The 19,411-nt window shown below is 39.0% G+C and overlaps 1 protein-coding gene across 5 annotated transcripts in view; it reads right to left on the bottom strand.

Annotated features, from left to right (window-relative positions):
- The window catches only part of Ptprz1 (protein tyrosine phosphatase receptor type Z1), a 176,234-nt gene that overhangs the window by 18,361 nt on the left and 138,462 nt on the right, over positions 1 to 19,411 (bottom strand). For 3 of the 5 annotated variants that reach the window (XM_055608131.1, XM_055608133.1, XM_055608134.1), the window contains 7 exons: positions 14,898 to 14,989; positions 10,409 to 10,494; positions 7,977 to 7,997; positions 7,703 to 7,799; positions 5,064 to 5,146; positions 3,640 to 3,774; positions 2,370 to 2,504 (listed from right to left, as the gene is read on the bottom strand). In XM_055608131.1, coding sequence (XP_055464106.1) covers positions 2,370 to 2,504; positions 3,640 to 3,774; positions 5,064 to 5,146; positions 7,703 to 7,799; positions 7,977 to 7,997; positions 10,409 to 10,494; positions 14,898 to 14,989 — 649 coding nt within the window. The remainder of the gene's footprint in view (positions 1 to 2,369; positions 2,505 to 3,639; positions 3,775 to 5,063; positions 5,147 to 7,702; positions 7,800 to 7,976; positions 7,998 to 10,408; positions 10,495 to 14,897; positions 14,990 to 19,411) is intronic. The other 2 variants (XM_055608132.1, XM_055608135.1) reach the window with 1 other exon arrangement.

Here is a 19,411-nt window from a genome sequence, read left to right as displayed (position 1 = left end):
TATATATATATATATATATATATATATATATATATATATATATGTTTATACAAATATACATCTATGTTATTTATGATAGTCAACTTTATATGCCCATTTAGCTAGACAGTTGTCATTAGTATGGCAGGTTTTTTTTTTTTTTAAGTCTCTGATTTTTATTAGATCTGGCTGAATATTTTTATAATATATGAATAAAAATTGAATTGTAGATCGAGTAAAGCACCTCCTCTTCCATGTTGTGAGATTGATCCAAGAAGCTGAAGAGATAAAAGCAAAGGCTGAGGTTTCCTTAAGAAGAGTTGCTTCTCAAGACCACAACAAAGAAACTGAAATGTTAGCCTAAAGTCTTGATGATTTGGGCTCTAACCCGGGCAAGCCTTACCTGAATTTCCAGACTCTCATCCTACCCCCACAGACTTCATACTTGGTCATTTTCAAAATCACGCCAATCAATCCCAAACTGAAACTCCATCTAAGTAACCATGCTCATTCACTAGTGTTCATCCACCCACTCATCCCTCTTATCCATCTAGCCATTCATCCATATCTTTCTGCCTGTCCGTCCGTCCATCCATGTATGTATGTATGTATGTATGTATGTATGTATGTATGTATGTATGTATCTATCTATCTATCTATCTATCTATCTATCTATCTATCTATCTATCTACCTATCATCATTCCTATTTCTTGTGAAAACCTCAAGAAACATATTGTTCCCTGGGTATTTTTGCTTCACTTATTTTGATTTTTACCCATTCAGGTGGGTGATAGGGTTGTGTCAGGACTACGCTGTGTGTAGAGTCTACATGGGACAGAAATTTCTTTTCACCTGCCAGTCGACTGCAACCAGCGGCACCATTGCTGTTTGGTGCAAAAGGCATAACTAATGCTTAGACATGTAGAAGAAATCACTGAGATTAAGATGCCATTGTGTTAAGAGTTTTCCATATCTTCAATTATTACTCTAATTTGCTTTTTATCACTGTGGTGACTAAACATGGTTGTCAAGGACTTCCCAGTTGTGTCCAGAGAGGCCCTGCCTGAGGAATTGCCTACACTAGATTGGCCTTTGGACATGTCTGTCGGGACAATTTTTTGATTGCTAACTGATCTCGAAGGGCCAGTCTATTGTAGGCAGTGCCATCCACGGGCATGCAGGCCTAGGCTGGATAAAGAAGTAAGCTGAGCAAGCAGCGAGGCGTAAGCTGGCATGCAGTATCTGCTATGATCTCTGCTTCAGTTTCTGCTTTGGCTTTCTTTGATGAAAAGCAGTAAGAAAACTATACTCTTTCCTTTCCAAGTTGATTTTGATCAATGTTTTATCAAAGCAAGAAAAATCCAGCAAGGAAAAATCATACATTTATTTAAATAAACATTGAATGCACTAAACAACTGATGACACATCCATCATTTATTTTAAAAATTATTTTAATGGACAGATAGAAATTGTGAATATTTAGAATATATAGTATAAGCATCTTTTAAGTTTGGATACACTGTGGATCGCTAAGTAGAGCCAAATGACATATGCATTATCTCACACGCTTCTTGAGAATACTTAAATCTATCCTAAGGATATTTTCAGTTTGTAATGCATCATTTAAATTATAATCACCTTATTATACAACAGCTCTCTTGGCTGATCTCTTCCTGCACATTTTGGTCAATACCACGCTAGTTCTTTTTATTCAGCTTGGCAGCTACCATTCTACTCTCTACTTCTATGAGTCTGACTTCCTTTCTATGAGTCCACACGTAAATAAAATCTCGCCATGTTTGCCTTTCTGTTCCTGGTCATGTCCCTTAACAAAATGTCTTCGAGGTTCATTTACATTATCCAAATCACAGATGCCATTATTTATTAGGGCTAAATAACATCTCATTGTGAGTATGTGTTCCAGTTTTCTCAGTTTGTCTGTTGGTGGTATATGCCCTGTTATTTATAACTTACTGAATAGTTTTTACATTGGCTTGATACAAGCTAGAGTCATTTTGGAAGTGGGATTGAGAAAATGCCCGACCAGACTGGTCAAAAGAGAAGGCAAATGGTACATTTTCCTTAATGATGACTAATGTGGGAGGACCTGTCTTGCTGTGGGAGGTGCTACCCTTGGGCTGGTGGTCTTGGTGCTGCAAGAAAGCAGGCTGAGAGAGACACCAGGAGCAAGTCAACGTGCAGCTTTCTTCCGTGGCATCTGCTCGGCCTTGAGTTTCTTCTGTCTCCCCTCAGTGACGGACTAGAATTGGAATTGTACTGTTGGACTTCCCTCAGGGAGGGACTGTTACCTGGACTGCTAAGTAGAAACAAATCCTTTCCTCATCAAGCTTGGAGCTTAACACAGCAACAGGAACCGTCACGCACTTACCTTCTTTATCTTTGTGTTTCTTAGGGTGAAATTCCTCACAGTATAATAAGCAAGCACCTGAACATTCTTTTGGTTGACTAGGAAGCTTCCATATTCTTCACTACCATCAGTAGGCCAGTACTGGTCACATTTTCTCTGTAAAAGAAAAATAAAAATAAAGACACAATTTATATGTTTCAAACATCCAAGATGCATGTCACGCTTGAAATAGGTAAACGTTTGGGACAGTGGCATAAATGGACTCTTTATTATTATTGTATGCTATTTTATGTGTATTGGCGGTTTCCACGTATATCTATGTATCACTTGTGTACCTGGTGCCTAAGGAAGACAGAAAATGGCCCAGGATCCCTCGGAACTCAAGTTATAGTTGGTTGTGAGCTGCCATGGAGGTTCTGGCCCTCAAGACTGGATCCTCTGGAAGAGCAGCCAGCACTTATATTAGCTGAACCATTTCCCCAGTCCTATTAATGGACTTCTAAACTTTTAAACTATTGTCTCTTTCTTCGCCTTAAGGGATGACAAAGTAGTCGTAGATGATCCCTCTGGACCATCAGAATCACAGGTCAGAAAAGAGAAACGTTGGGTCATCTGTTCCCACTCTGTTCTCTTCAGACAAGGAAAGTGAAGCAGAGAGCACCGAGAGACCACAACCTCAGTGCTCAAATCTAGGTTCCACGAATTGAAACCTAAATTGCTCTTCATGAGGTCAATTTACTTACACTCTGAAGAAGGCATTGAAGAAGCAGATAATTTGATCCCTAATAATGAAGCATTTTGATTGATATCAGCAGTTTCCTTTGAGTTGTCATGATACATACTAGAATGAATACTATGTGGATGGAGAACTGGCTCAGCAGTTAATCAATTGTTACTAATTCAGAGGCCCTGGGTTCAATTCCTAGCAACCACACAGCAACTCACAAACCGTAACTCCAGTACCTGGGAACCCAACGCTCTCTTCCGGCTTTCACGGACACCAGGCCTGTATCTGGTGCACAGATGTACACACAGGCAAAATACTCATAACTAAAGATAAAAAATAATTAGAAAGAATGCGGACGGCCTTTCATAACTTATTATGCTTTCTAATTTGGACTGTATTAAGATTAGAAGTAGCTGGAAATGATTTCACAGCCCTGTCATTCCAGGACTTGGGAGGAAGAGGCAGGGGGAATTAGGAAATCAAGATCAACCCTGTCTCAGAAAACAACAAAATAAACTAATTAAAAGCACCCAGCTAATGTCATGTCATGACACGACTACATACTCTTCCTTTCTCCACGAGGTTTGTTATCATAACGATGACTTCCACATTGTGCTCCCATATCATTCTCCAGAAGTCTTCGGCTGTGGACTTCAGTGGCCCCTGGGCAGCAATGTAAGCCTTCGGTCTGTTGTAGCCCTAAAGAAACAAATCACAAGTATGTCTCGTTACCTGAGTATACGGTTATTTAAAATTGTGAAATTTAAAGGTCAGCACTCCTTTTCAATGTTAGACAACTTCACAAAGAACTTGCAAAGCTGTAGAACACTGATAGCCCTGGTAAAGATAGCACCTTGCCTTAATTTTAAATTTTGTACAAAACTAACTCTCTTTGAGACAAACACAGACTTGCATTTCTGTTCTGGATATAGTTGGTCCAAAACTATTTACTCTGCTTAAAGTCCAGTCTTTAATTGTGTTATTTTTAAATGTTTTTCAGGCAATAAGGCTTAGCTGACAATAGTTAGGAAAGTGCTAGAATTATGGCCTCTTTCTTCTTGGAAACACCTAACTTGGCTGATCATCACCAGCTGTCTCTTTAGGGAAAAGGAGTGTTGGGCTGGTACTTGGCAAACACTGCTCTAGTTGATCTTCTGTACAAAGGGAAGCATCAGCCCTGACTTGGTGAGGAGGAAACTGAAGCTTGGAGGAGTTAAATGACTGCCCAGTATCACTGCTGCAGTAGCAGAGCTGGAGGTGCGCACATTTATATTTCCCAAGTCTGCATTCTTTTGGCATGGAAGTGGTCTCCTCTGGAAGCAGGAAGCAGATGCTCTTATTGCTGAACACCCTCTATTCATAGGAACTCACGTCTCTCAGTTCAGTGTTGAAATGTAGCATTAACGTGAAGACAGTTGGACTGTGAAACCAGAGCCAGGGAAATCACAGAGTTCTGCTGGCATCCAGGCGACCACATTGGGAGAATTAAGTAAATGATGCCTAATCTATAGTTCAAAACAGTGCAACAAAGTTGAGGTCTTGAGGTTGCCTAAAACCACAGAGGCCGGCTGCTAGCTCCATAATACCGCTGGCATTTTATTCAGTCCTACCGTGTGAAATTCTCAGCTTAGATTTATTGATCATCTGTGATTTCTGTGCCAGGAACTATGGAAAAATTCAAACGGAGTACTAACTAGATCTACCCTCACACTTATGGAGGTATCAGTCTACTGAATATTCACATTCTACCTGGAACGTATGTTTTAGCCTAAATCCCCTCCCTCTTTTACAGAATACTCTAAGAGCAGCCTTACTTGATCTAAAGTCCTGCAGCCACAGGGTCTCCTACCACTTATCCGCTGTTTGTTTGCATTTTCATTATATATCAGATAACATTTATTATACAATGGTCTCTGTCCATCATTGTGGCATAATAAACTCGGGGCTTAGCAAAACTTCCATGAGATTTTTAAGTCAAATATGCTTACGTCGACATAATTGGCATTGATGTAATCAGTCAGCTTTCCATCTTTTTCAGCAAGTTGTGCGAGCTTAACCCTGCTATGATCATCTGAAACAAAAAGAGAATATATTTCACTAAAGTACAGACTGCTGTTCATAATAATGGTCTTCTATATTTACATCACGATTTTATCACAAAATTGAGTTCAACACAAAATAATATACCTTAGTAAGTATTGAGGCATGTTGATTTGACAAACAACAACAAAAAAAAATGGGCAGGGATCTCAAATTTAAGACAGCCTCTAGTGCAGTGAGACTAGGCAAATCACAGAAAGTGATTTGCAGGTGCCTAGACAGGAGGAGCACAGTGCCAAGAGGAAGCTGGAATCTGAATCATTCTTAAGAATGTCACAGGGACTTGGAACAGCAGAGTGACAGACAGGTGATGGGAGCTTCACGGAGCTGAGGAAGGACGGTGGCAGATGCCTTCGGAATGGGAAGCCGGAGAGGAAGAGGCAGGGGTGGCAGAAGCTGAAGGACCCCTGGCAGCTTCTGTGAAGGGCTCCAAACAAGGATGAGGATGCGCGTGCTGACCAAGTGATAGCAGTTCCACGAATATTCCCAGCACTGGTGCTTCCCTGACAGTAGCAGGCTGCCTGAGTACAGACACTTAGATAGCTGTAAATAGATTTGTGGCTCATGAAAGATGGGTCTGGATGCAGGCTCACCTATTTCTATATTCTGGACCTAATATACTTTCTTTAAATTAGGGTTTTGTTTTTTTTTTTCTTTTTCTGCACTTCTAAAATAGAGCTCCTAGTACCATTTTTACGGGTTGTTTTAGGTGGGAAATAAAACAGTACCGTTGGTATGGAAATCTCTGCTCCCTCTTAACATAACCAGGATAAATGTCTTAGGCAAAGAAACAAATCTGTAATATAATCTTTTGCTAAAAAGATAAATGCTGGTCTGAATGCCACAGAAAAGAAGGCAGCAGCTAAGGAAACTACTGAAGAGAGCATGATAATTAAGGAGAGAACCATGCAGTTCTGTATGCTCCCACAACTAGACTGAAGTGAGGACTTAAGAAACCTGTGGTAAGGCATGTAGTAAATGCATCCCAAGCTCACAGGCAAAAGGAGCTAAGTTTTTACATCCTTTTCGTCTTAGAGGGCGGAAGGAACATAAAGCCAGATTTCAAGACATGGAGGGGGTACTCTGCAGGCCACCAAAAGTGAAGCATATAAACCAACCCACAAAACCTTTGATCTGCAATGTTGTCCTTCCTGCAAAGTATACTAGGGCAATGGTGGCACAAAGCGTGTGGGCGTGGCCAACCAATGTCTGACTTGACCTAAGACTCATTCCATAAGATGAAACCCATACCTGACACTGCTTAGATGACCAAAACCAAGACACTGGCTAGCTCAGAGACCTAGAGCGAAATCAAGTACTGCTGGTCCTAAAAAATATAAAGTAGAGGCAATAAAATGGCTTCTAATGACATTCTGCTGGATTCATAAATCAGTACCCTATTCATTCATCACTAGAAGAGCTTTCTCCTGCAGCACACTGGAACAAATACAAAGATCCGCACAGCCAGACATTGCGGGAGAGAGAGAAAGACACTTTGGATCACTCAGCTGTAAATGAGATGCCTCCATCAAATACTTCCCCTCAGAGTTCAGAGAGCCCCAGGGAAGAGGAGGCAGAAAGAATGTGAGATCCAGAGGAGATGGAGGACACAGGATAGCAAGTTCCTCTAAATCAACTGAGCAAAGCTTCTATGAACTCACAAAGACCGAAGCGGCAAGCATAGGGCCTGCCTGCGTGGGTCTGCACCAAGTCCTCTGCGTATGTATTACAGCTTTCAGCTTAGTGTTTTATGGCACTCTTGAGTGTGTGAACCAGCAGGTCTCTAATTCTTGTGGCCTCTCTTGGGCTCTTTCCCTTTCGTTGGCTTACCTTGTCTGACTTTGATGTGATAGTTTTTGCTTTCTTATTATATTTTATTTTGTTATGTTTTATTGTTATCTTTTAAGAAGCCTGTTCTTTTCTAATGAAAGACAGGAAAAGAGTGGGTTCAGATGGGAGGAGATGAGGGAGGAACAAGTAATGTAACAGGAGTGAAGAAAGATGGTGATAGGAGGTAGATAGAAATAAAACCGCATTATGGATAGAAGTGCCAAGAAGAAAAATGCAGCTAAGAAAACATGGAAGAAGGAATGAACAGAGGATCTTTAGTGGATCCTTTGCAAAACCCAGGAAGAAGTCCAAAAAAGTGTGGAAGCAAGCAGAGGTAGGAACAGGAAGAGTAAGCCAAGAGAATCTCAGCTGGCTAAAAAAATTCAATAAGAGCAAGTGGATCCTAAGTAGAAGTTGGCCTGTGAACTATAAACATTGGCCGGACCCTCAGTTAGAGAAATACAGTCCATGGCATGAGGAGATGACTGGATTAAAACAGAAGCTCCTTCTGTATAAAGGGAAGAAATGCCTTCGATGGCAGCATGTGCTCAAGTGACTCCAGTGAGATGCTAGTATTAGTAGGCCGAAAACTTCCCTCTCTGATCACAACCCCACTGAGGTCCACTGGAAAACGCTGTGTGGACATCAGCCAACAGGAGAGCGCCGATGGTGTTGCAATATGTGAAGACATACTTACAAGCGACAATATTGACGTATCTGTTCTTGTGCTTGTTGTCTGGGTGATTGGAGCTGTCTGCTGTAATACCTAAGTCAACAGTACAGCTCTGAACTTCCTGGAAAAAAAATGGCATGTATAGCATTGTAGCATAAGTTCTTTCAAAACAAGTGCCTTTAAATATAAGGAAGACAAAGCAAATAAAATAGTCTAGCAAAAAAAAAAATGTATATGCAAATTTACATGTTACAACTACTTCTTGGCTAAAAGAAAATGCAGTGAGATAATGCCTTACCTGGTAAAACTCTTTCAGTGTCTAATGAGGAAATGAATGCCCAAAAAGTAAAGAAATCAAATTCCACAGCACACGACAAATGAGAAAAGAAAGTGTTCATATTAGGTTTACAATGGAAAACTATGATCATGCAATAAATACATTTGTCACATACTAACACAACAGAATGTTTCAAACAGTTGCATGCAAATCAAAATGCCTAATAATTTGGAACCTTAATCATGTAAATGGAAAAATAGCATGTTTACATGGGGATGCAGGTATGATGAATATTTAAAATACAAATAAGAACCACATATCCCATAACCCATTTTGTCATAGTAATTGGACTTGCTAAAGTACAAATATAGTTTGAATTGACCTTAACAGCACTATTTGAAACTCTGAATTAGTGATACATTTTTGAGTTATTTATGGAAAAACTAGCTTCCTGTTAGGTGGTTTATAACATATTTGGAGTTGTCAAAACATTAAATACTCCTAAAAGAATTTTAATCACAGACACTGTCATTTTGAAAAAGAAATTAGAAAGCATTACATTGTATAGATTAACTAGTAGAACATTAAAAAAAATCCACACTTCAATGGGCACAGAAAAACAGTTTGTCTAACTTTCTATTAAAATAGATTAAAGACTTTTCCAGAAGTGTTTCTTACCTAAACTATCAGTTTATGATTTATAAATATTTAGAACTGAGATAATAAAATAAAAGCCTTCTAATTTTGGAGAAAACATAACCCAAAGATGAATCTAGCCTCCTGCAAATGCTCCAACTCTTCCCTATGAAAGCTCTTAAGGCAACAAGATACTCTGAATGACTAAAAACAACCTAGTAGATGAACCCCTTAAAAGGTGTAACTTTATTAGTTACTGGGGTAATTATTCAGTTAATGAAGTTTTCTTAAATCAGACTGAGTTTAAAAGTAATGGAATCAGGAGAATATTTTGAGCAGAAATGTGGTTATTACATATTTAATTCTGTGGACTGTTGAACAATTTCAGGATGGCTTGATAGGTGTGAATTAATGACTGACCTTTAGACAATTTTAACTTTTTTTTTTTTTTGCTAAGGATTTCTTTTTGTGCCTTTGGGAAATCAGAGCTATTTTCACCCGTTTTCCCCTGCTGAATTATAGCTCTGTTTGGTGGTAGCCTGGTCCATCCCATCAGTTAAAGGAGCAGGTGTCTAACAGCAAAGTTAAAACTGAAGCTATACTGTACTTCCAGTCACCTCTGCCTTATAGTACGAGAGCTAAGATGATCCTTTAATCATGAAACTATACTATAGCACATTTCACTTCTACTCACTTGAGAGTTTTCTATTGTGTGGCCTTTTCCTCCTTCCCTGTGTTATTGACTGGCAGGACTCCTAGGAATTTGTTGTTGGGTGTAAGAAGTTGTTGGGTACACAGAGTAAATCAAGGGACAAGAAATCCTGTGATCAGAGCTCCAAGACATTTAAAGAGAGGGAGTGTTGTGGAGGTGGGGAGTGAGGAAGACATAGAAAGACATGCAGAGTGTGGTGCTTCCCAGCCTGGGTGATGGGGAGTTGAGTCTGACAACTGCTTCCTTAATGTTAAGGTTAATGGAAAGGATTTGAGATCTGAAGCCCAGCTTACTATTTAGCAGTTGTGAATTAATTTCTATGAAGTTTGATTGCATCAATTATTCTCATATTATCCAGGATAACAAAACACGACTCCTGGAAGTGGATAAAGGTTGAGTATGAAGCCCTTGGTCAGTAACCTATAACACTCAGAAAAGGCAGCTCCTTGTGTGTGTGGTCTTTATTATTTTACCTGGGACACATGACTCCTTATTTTGAGAAGTATGCTTTAGTGATAATTCAGTGGGCTGGACACTTGCAGTAAACTTTTTCATTTCTTTTAAGAACATTTAACAGTGTCATTAGAAAAAAAATATTGATTATAAAGTTCAAATGATTTTTGAAATATATGTTTTCTTGAAAAGTGGATGTGATTTTGCTTTGTATAATAAACGTTTCTAAATGCTTCCGAGTTTGTGTTGGTGTAGGTGTCATAATTACAATTAAGGGTTTATATTTAGTTTTGCTGAGAATCATCAAGTTTAGTAGTTTAGTATAATTTATATAATTTAGAAAATGAAAATTAATCACTATTACTTGTTTAGGTTTTAAGAAATGTTAACAGTCTGTACTTAATGGGAGAGAATTCACATTTATGATTGTCTCTTCTACTAGCCCAAGCCTGCTTTTAAAACAGAAAGCCAATCTTCTAAGCTAGTAACTAAAACACATCTCCTAAGCACATATGTAATTATGGAACCAATATCATATCTTTCCTAGAAACAAAAGTGATTTCAATGTCTTTACATCATGAAGTAGCTCCCTCATGAATCTTTGAAATTTACTACACTTGATATTATTAGCACAGACATATTTAAATCATACCTCAAATTCTTCACTGAACCCATTACTTGCATGTAAGTCTGCAACATGCTTTGGAAAATGCTTTATTGGAATTGCTCCAATATCATCTAAGTGAATAAAAAAAAAAGCACATTAGAAAGGATAACAGTAGAAATTACTATCTTTTCCATTACAAGGTATTGATGAAAATTACTTCAAAATTGAACCATGATAATCCAACTAAATTGCAATTACCAACTTTATATATATATATATATATATATATATATATATATATATATATATATACATACATATATATAAACCTTTGAACTTTTAATTTGTAAAGTTTCAAAAATTTTAACTTGAAAATACACCATGTAAGTGAAGTCAACTTATTCGTGAAGAGGATAAATTATTTTAAGCATTCTTGCATTTTTTTTTATTTTTCTGGGACAGATTTTTCTGACATTAAACATAGTAATTCACCGTATATGATTTCACAAGCGGTTTCTCTAACAAGGAAAGCATCAAACACATTTCACCAGAAGTAGTTATTTACATTAACAGATGTTTAGCATTTAGGCCTTCTAAAAAATTTAAGCTTCAGTTACTAAGAATTTGTTGATTAAGAAACATTAGAATCCATCTGTTCTCCCTCATAGGTGAGTGGACCTGAATACTAACGTTGAGTTAGCCAGTGAGGCTTGAGACCCACCCAGGTGTACTCTCACGCTCACACCTATTGAAAGATCTTGCCTGAAAGTAGCGTTTGCAATTAGGTGGGAAACGTAAATGATCTGTCACACCTAAACCACTGGTTCCCAGGAATGTCCTTCAGACCCAGAGGTCCCTGCCACGCCCAGCGTGTGCAGCACTGCGGACACACCATGTCTTTCGCCCGGTTCTTTGACAACTGGTCTGCAAGCTAGACTAAAATTTCCTGATTTTACATGAAGCGTGAGCACCCCTGTAATCAAGAGTGAGTGTTCCAGGGCTGAGGGAGCGAGAGGAGCTGCCTTTGGTGACTGCTCTTTGGGCACCCAAGGGGCAGGATTTGGGAGTTCTTAGACAAGTGTTGATTTTGAACGGCTGTATTTTATTGATAGTAACACACCATGCTGGCCTCCGGCTAATACTGGAGCAAGTCTCAAAGCCCATGATGATGGGGTATGTGAAGGAAATCCCAGTTCCACAGACATCTGGGAGCTTTCCAGTCCCCAGGAAGAAAAATGAAAAAACGATTATTTTTTAAAAAAATTTTGTTAATGGGATTTCAGAAGATAGCAACATGCAGAATCCAGGTCTCTGGTAGTAGTCTGTGGAGCACCTAAACAGTTTGAAACAGGACAGGAGCACAAGCCTCTTTTCTTGCCTTGGTTGTAAAAACCTTGTCATTTTCCCGACCTCTGTCTTCTTATACTTCTTCCTCCGCTCTAAAAGTAATTCATCCTTCCTTTCTCTTTAAAAAAATAATTTTCTTTTATTTTTTTTGAGATCGTATTATTTCTTCTTCCCTTTCCTCCCTCTAAACACTTTCATGTACAGCTCCCTTTTTCTTTCATTAATTGCTGTTGTTGTTGTGTTTGTGTATGTGTGTTTGTATTCTTTCCGTTTTGTTTTTGTTTGTTTGTTTGTTTGGGACAGAGTTTATTTGTGCAGCCCTGACTGTTCCAGAACTAGCTCTATAGACCAGGCTGGCCTCAAAGTCACAGAGATCCACCTGCCTCTGCCTCCAGAGGGCTGGGACTAAAGGTGTGTATTTGTTATTTTATTTTTTAATCCTTGACGTCCTTTGGCATTTTCTCAGTGCTTGGATGGTTATGCTGAGGGCAGTGTAAATGACAGAGGGATAGCTTGTGAAGTTTCAGAGGGAAATCCAAGAGTCCCTTAGTGACCCTTCTAGGGATGTTTAATATTTTGAGTGAGGAATCTGGTCACCTCAAGCTGGAAAACCAGCTGTGATTAAGGAGAGACCAGCATCACTGAGGCAAAAATCTCCTGGGAAGTATTTCCTCGAGTCAACCAACAGAAGCTGTAGTCCAGAATGGGCCTAGTGCTGTCCTTGTACTGGCAGCCCAACTTGGTAACATGGAAGAGTTTCCCAGGTAGTACTGGTTTGGAAGAAAAGAAAGGCTCATGAAGAGAAGTTGAGGGTTGGCCCTGTGAGGGACCAGGTGAAGGTGGAGCCTCCATTGTACCCAAATCCTAAGGATTGAAAGGGTCATGAAGAGAAGCAAGGCATGGTCAGAGTTCTGGAAGTGTGCCCACAGGAGAGGCCACGGGGAACATACTGCCAGGATGCAGCAGGGCCCTGCTGCTTTGGGGATAGCGTTACCATGAGATGAACTCCAAGGACAGCAGCGGGTGTAGAGCAGAGCCAATCTGAGCCTACATTTGCATGTGTTGTGGATGACAGAGCCAGAGATGTGAGCTGCCAAGGTCCTTTGGAGCCCAGAAGATCATAAGTCCCCAGCAGTAGGACACTGAACTGTAGACTGTTAGATTTTAGTTTTGGCTTGATCTGATCTAACTATACCCTGTTTCTCCCTTCTTTGAAATGAGAAGTATGTAACTCATTCTGTTTTCCAGGAGCCCACAGTTAAAAGGCTTTGGAATTGTGAAATTACTTTTAGAGAGGAATCGAACTTCAAAGGAGACTGAACTTTTTTGTTATTGTTTTGTTTTTTTGTTTGTTTGTTTTTGTTTTTTGAAACAGGGTTTCTCTGGGTACCAGAACCCTCATTATCCTGGACTCACTTTGTAGATCAGATTGGCCTTGAACTCACAGAGATCTGACTACCTCTGCTTCCCAAATGCTGGGATCAAAGGCGTGTGCCACCACGTCCATCTTGAGACTGAACTTTTTAAGTGTTTGAGTTTTTAAAGACTGTAGAACTTTTAAAAGTTAGAACATTTTATATTGTCAATAATATGAATATATGTTGTCTTTATCATAGGAACACGTGTTTCTACGTTGTTGGAGACAACAACAAAGGAAATGTTTTGGTTTGATAGTATGTGTATCTATGTCAGGATGAGATGGGTGGCAATTGTCCTGCTTAGTTTTAGGGTATTTTGATTCAAACTATAGCCATTTGGGAAGTGGAATGTTAAACTGAGAAAACGTCTCTTTAAGATTGGCCGACGTTGTTGGTCACTTTTTTGATTAATGACTGAAGCGGGAGGGCCCAGCCCACTGTGGGTTGTGCCAGCCTTGTGTAGGTGGTCTGAGTTGTGTAAGTGAGCAGTCTGAGCAAGCTCTAAGAAGCAAGCCACTAAGTGATGTTGATCCATGGTCTCTGCTTCAGTTCTTGCCTTCAAGTTCCTGCCTTGCTTTCCTGTCCTGACTTCCCTCAGGTGGCATAAGACCTGATCATTGTAAAATGAAATAAACCCTTCCTTCCCAAGTTGCTTTTAGTCATGGTGTTGTATAACAGCAATAGAAACCCTAACTACTACAGGAATTAAATGTTTTTAATTAATTAATTTTAATTTTAATTTTTTATATTAATCACAGGTTATTTATTTTGTATCCCAGCCGTATCCCCCTCCCCCACCCCCTCCCAATCCCACCCTCCTTCTCTCATCTCCTCCCTGCCCTTTTCCAAGTCCACTGATAGGGGAGGACCTCCAGGACTGGCTGCAATGTCCTCCTCTGTGGCCTAGCAAGGCTGCTCCTCCCTTGTGGGGGAGGTCAAGGAGCCAGCCATGGAGTTAATTAGCCTTATTTTTATTTTTTATTTTTCCACATTTATTGCTTTGAGTTAGTCTGAGCATTTTGTCTTAGGCTTCCTCTACAGCAAGGGAAATGAGTAAGAGCATTATTGTGCTGTTAGTTTTTGTTTACTTGACACAAATGAGCTGCCTGGGATGAGAGAACTTCAGCTGAGGATTTGCCTCCATCAGACTGTCCATTGGGCATGTCTGTGAAAAATTTTTCTAAATTAATTATTAAGCTGAGATATCCCAACCTCCTATAGGCATTACCACTCCTAAGCAGGTGGTCCTGGGGTGTATACAAAGCAAAATGAGCAAGTCATGGAGGGTGAGCCAGGAAGTGGCATTCTTCCATGTTCTCTGTTTCAAGTCCTGCCTCCAGGTTACGGCCTTGGGTTCATGTCCCGATTCTCTCAGTGATGAACTATAAACTGGATATTTTTTGATAAAATAAACCCCAAGATTTTTTTTTCTGTCATGTTTTTTAATTCCAACAACAAAAACCCAAGTAGAATAATTGTTTTCAACTAACATTAATTCCTAATAATTTTTCTACATATTATGCCAGAATAATTATTAATTATTTTGTCATATCATCTCTGTGATTAAGATTGTTTGAAATTAATGAGAACAGTATATAAGGTGGTTGGTTGCCTGACACATGATATAACACTTATTTTAGTAACACAAATATTTACTTATGTGCATTATAGATATTTGAAAAATATTCTAGTAAAGGCAAGCCTTCCCTCATCACTTTTTTTTTATTCAGCATATAGCAGCTCCTCCTGTGCTCACTCTAGGTCATTACCTGAAATTGGAAAGATGGGTGTTGGTGGTGTCGATATCACTCGGGGGGATGTATTGTCTTCTAAATAAAAGTGAGCAGTCTGGAAGCATTTTCTGGAAAAAAACAAAGAAACAGCCTATAAGAAGATGATACCTAAGTTTCTTAAAAATTTCCATGGAATACCTGACCAAAAGAGTAACTATTGCATCTACATCTGTTTTCTTAAAACAGAAATACGTAATAATTTCATGTCATCTGAGTTGATCTCACTTTTACCAGCACCGGATGCAAAAGAGTGAGCAGATATCTGGTCTGATATCTGAAAGCTGAGGTAGCAGTTGTGCCAAATAGTACTGTGCAGATGTAGAAAACACATGTGTCAGGCACTCTCCCATACCGGCATATAGCAAGGTGTCTTGCCAATTGGCAGGACGTGGGTTAAAAGTAAAGACAGGACCCACAGAACATCATTAGAACACACATATGTCCTCTGGAGCATATTAAGCTGGTTGGGAAATCTCTGTCCACATAGAAATGATATTCCATAGAGGGCTTATTTTGAGAAAGAAAAAAAGAGAAGGCAGCTTTTACTGAATAATAATGCAGCAGCGATGGAACTTAGGAGAGGATAATGAGCGCACAAGCAGAACTAGAGGCGATTTTATTTCTGACAGATGCTAGTCTTGTTGACGAGCGTTTGGAGGGTGAATATGTTTAGAATCGACAATGGTGACCTGCAACGTCACCTGCATCTATTTTCATTGAGTTAATAAGAATAACATCTGGTGGGGGCACAGTACAAAGCGCCGAGCAGAGCAAAGACCGTAACTGCTGCTACACAGGGAAGCAAGGCACCCCTTAATTTAAGAAATTTAGGTAATTAAAACCGCTAATGACTCTTTTTGATGTGTGTTGCTTTATCTAAGTTACACACGAATGGTTGAGTTTCAGCAGAAACCTCTCTCCAAAGGAAAACGTTAATCTTATTTTCCATTTTAAAGCTTCGAGCTACAAGTTATTTATCCTAATGAGCTTTATCATGACATTTGTTCTTATTCGGTGACCTCCTAAATCTTAGTATTTTTTCCAGTAAATCAGTTCCCTGGATACAGTTCTTGAATGGCCTCCCACTGTCATTAGAATCATATTGTTATCTTAAGACAGAACTGTAAGGTCCTAGCTTCCACCAATCCTTGTCACTTCACTGCCGGGCTTCAGCTCTCCCTGCTCTCTTTTTCTCTCAGAGAACCCCTATTTGTGCCACTGTAGCACCCCAGGTACTGCGTCTATGTGCTCCATCTGCCCACATGTTTCCTTTCCATTATTTCTGCATCGTCCCAAATGCTACATGCTCTAGGGGACCCAGGATAGCTTTGTCACTATTTTCCCCTTTGCTTGCTCTGTGGAATATTTCACCACAAAAAATGGAAACCCTCCTGTACTTAGGATGGGAGTACATCTGGATAAACTCATTGTCGAGTTGAAGAGCATTGTGAGCTGAAAATGCGTTTACATACCCAACCCACCACACGCCATAACTTAGCAACACAGTACAAGGTAGAGTGTTGGTTATTTGCTTCTTGATAAGTGGCTGACTGGAAAATTGCAGTCATTATCACTGCCCCGCAACTCAAGAGAATAGTAAACTTCACATGGTAAGTCCAGGGGGAAATAAATCAAATTCAAAATTTAAAGTACAGTTTCTGCTGAATATAAACTCCTTTGTTGGTATGGTAAAGACAAAAAAGGCTGAGTCATCTCAAGAACCTTCCATTACTTATGCCCTTACTGTTTTGTTTTTACATTTATAGTCTCTCTACCAAAAATAAGCCAATCATGCACAATGGCTAATTACTACAATGTTATTCATCAGTGCCAACATGATATATAGGTACTTTTTCAATGAATGTAGTGTAAAATTGTGTGTTTATAACTTACTTTGTCACTTTAATGTCAAGAGAGAAGAAAACATAGAGCAACAATGTTTATAGCAAGACACAGCACTTGGCCCCGAGAGTATAAGCCCTTGGAAAAGCACACCTGAGAGGACAATACAGTGGCAGTATCAGAAGATGTGTGGACAGGGATCAAGTGTCAAAGATACCCGGAGACCAGTTTTACTTTGGAAAGCTGAATCTGTAGTCAGATGAGGAACAGGAAAGTTGGAAACAACCAGGCCCATGAAAAAGACACTGTGCTAGTGAGAGTCCCCATGAGTGACTCTAAGTCTCTACTAGATTTACCTACTGGTCCTAGTTCATATTTTTATATAGTTTTTAGATTATGCAACCCATGAAGTTTCAACACATAAGCCTGTTAATCTGTGGTCTTTCTTTTTCTCCCTTTTTAACTTGACATTTATAGCCTGATAATCTGCCATAAATAACTGGGGCTTGAGATTGCCTTGTTCTTAACAACTAGCATCTCTCCTGCCTGCTTTAACCATGATTATCCTTGAGACCAGAGTGTTTTATTCATCAGTAGTTCAGGCAAACACTGTCCTGTCTTCCTCCAGGATAGTTCAGAGGTATCTGCTCTGTGAGATAGCTTTTATCTCCTAAATGGACTCTAAAGCCTCAGCGCATGTATTCACTGTACCTGACATAAATTTTCACTTTAATATATCTATAAAAGACTTCTTTAAAAAAATAGCTATTGAGTTCAAAAGTGGTCTTGAGTTTATGGGCATTATAGTATTTTAATTCATTAAATAAGTGATTTTTAGGATAATTGTTTTATAATATAGTTGTTCTTTGCTTTATAACATTTTTGAAACGTAGGGATATGTCTTTTGATTTCACATAAGAGTAAATAAATCCTACCAACTATATGTCATTCAGATGCATGCTAGATTCTGTTGTCTGAGCCTCAAGTAAGGCAACTTGAAGTTTCAAATGTTTGGAAGAGACAGATGGAATATATAGGTATAGATGGTTAAACAGGTGAACAGAGAATGTGCTGGTAACTGAGAGGAGGGGAAGAAGAAAGCGTTTAACAGAATATAAAAACGTAAATGAAAACATTAACCTTGTAATTTGCCATGTTGCTTATGTGTGTTATAGAAATTTGGTTAATACCAATTCTGCTAGATTCAAATACGTAATGAAATCTCCACTATTTTTTGAAGACAGGTGGCCAGTGATGATATTTGACATTCATCTTCCCAAAATTCCTATAAACCATACCAAAAAGGTTGTATGAGGAAAGAAATAAAATTTCGTAGTTGTTTAGGTAGGCTTTCCAGTGCAGTCTTATGTGGAAAGCAACATTCTACTTGAAGGTAGCATGTACCGGGAAGCCTACCTTCAGAGTCGTCAGTTAGCTCCACGGACCCCAAATATGTATTTAAGATCAAGACTTTTCCTCATGGACAACAGCTCTACCTATGGAATGACCTGTCCTACACTACTTTTGATGATGTGCTGTTTCACCTCACAGAATGTTGATATTTCTCATGGTCTAACTCTTTTAAAACGCTCTAATTTTCTTTTTGTTTTTTTTTTTCTTTATTTGAAAAGGACTTTATACAAATCTTCCCCTCGGAAGTAGCTTTGCATCTTATAAACTTCTGGTGTGGCTCATGTAAATTATACCTTAAAAACATCTGGAAAACAATTTCAAGGCATAATATTACCTAATGTATGACAAGCCTATGGCTCTATATTCCATCTGTTCCGAACAAGCAGTGAGCGTCTTCACGTCTATGTGCTAAGTGTTGATAACTGTGTCTCCTGCTAATTATCACTCCGCCGTGCTGAAAAAAGTGATGACTGCTTTAAACTTGTAGACATAGGTCCCATCAATCAATGGTAATCTGATTATTTAATTTACACCTTTCTTTCACAGTATTTAGAATTAAAAGCTGGAAATGTGTAATTATATCCCTTTTCAGAGTCCTCACGCAAATACAAAACAACATTCAGAAGTGTTCACTCACAGACCACCTAAAGAAAGTCTCACGGCACACTTACAGACAGTTTTACAGGCATCTCCCAACGCAGAATAGAGGAAATACCCACAGGTCAGAAGAGACATAACCAAGACTAACTAATAAATTAGAGGTGATCCTGGGGAAGGGGCTCAGCTTTTACCATCTATAATTTGTTTTTCTGCTAAACTGTTTTCTCTCAGTGTCTCTTCAAAGCACAGGTAGACAGACACTTAGGTAAATCAGACAAAGGATGACTCATGGTACCATTTTGAGGTTAATTTTCTGCTAAAAATTATATTGGAAACACATTTAAATATTTTAAAAGAACTTTATGGCTTTGCCTCCCACATTTAAGTCTATGATCTTTTAAACTTTTTTTTTCATTTATTATTCGCTTATTTTGCATTCATGTTCAGGGAGCAAGATGTATGTGGAGGTCAGAGGACAAATTATGAGAGTCAGTTCTGTCTTTTCAATAACTCAATAATGTGGATTCCAGGGATTGAACTCAGTGCCTGCTGATCCATCTTTTAGGCCTCTCTGATCTTCTTTGAGTTTGTGTGTGTGTGTGTGTGTGTGTGTGTGTGTGTGTGTGTGTGTGTGT

The sequence above is a fragment of the Psammomys obesus genome, unplaced genomic scaffold, assembly GCF_907164565.1.
Source record: "Psammomys obesus unplaced genomic scaffold, mPsaObe1.curated_primary_1811, whole genome shotgun sequence".
Taxonomy (NCBI): domain Eukaryota; kingdom Metazoa; phylum Chordata; class Mammalia; order Rodentia; family Muridae; genus Psammomys; species Psammomys obesus.
Note: the sequence above shows the minus strand (reverse complement) of the source record. Positions and strands in the feature narration are given on the sequence as shown.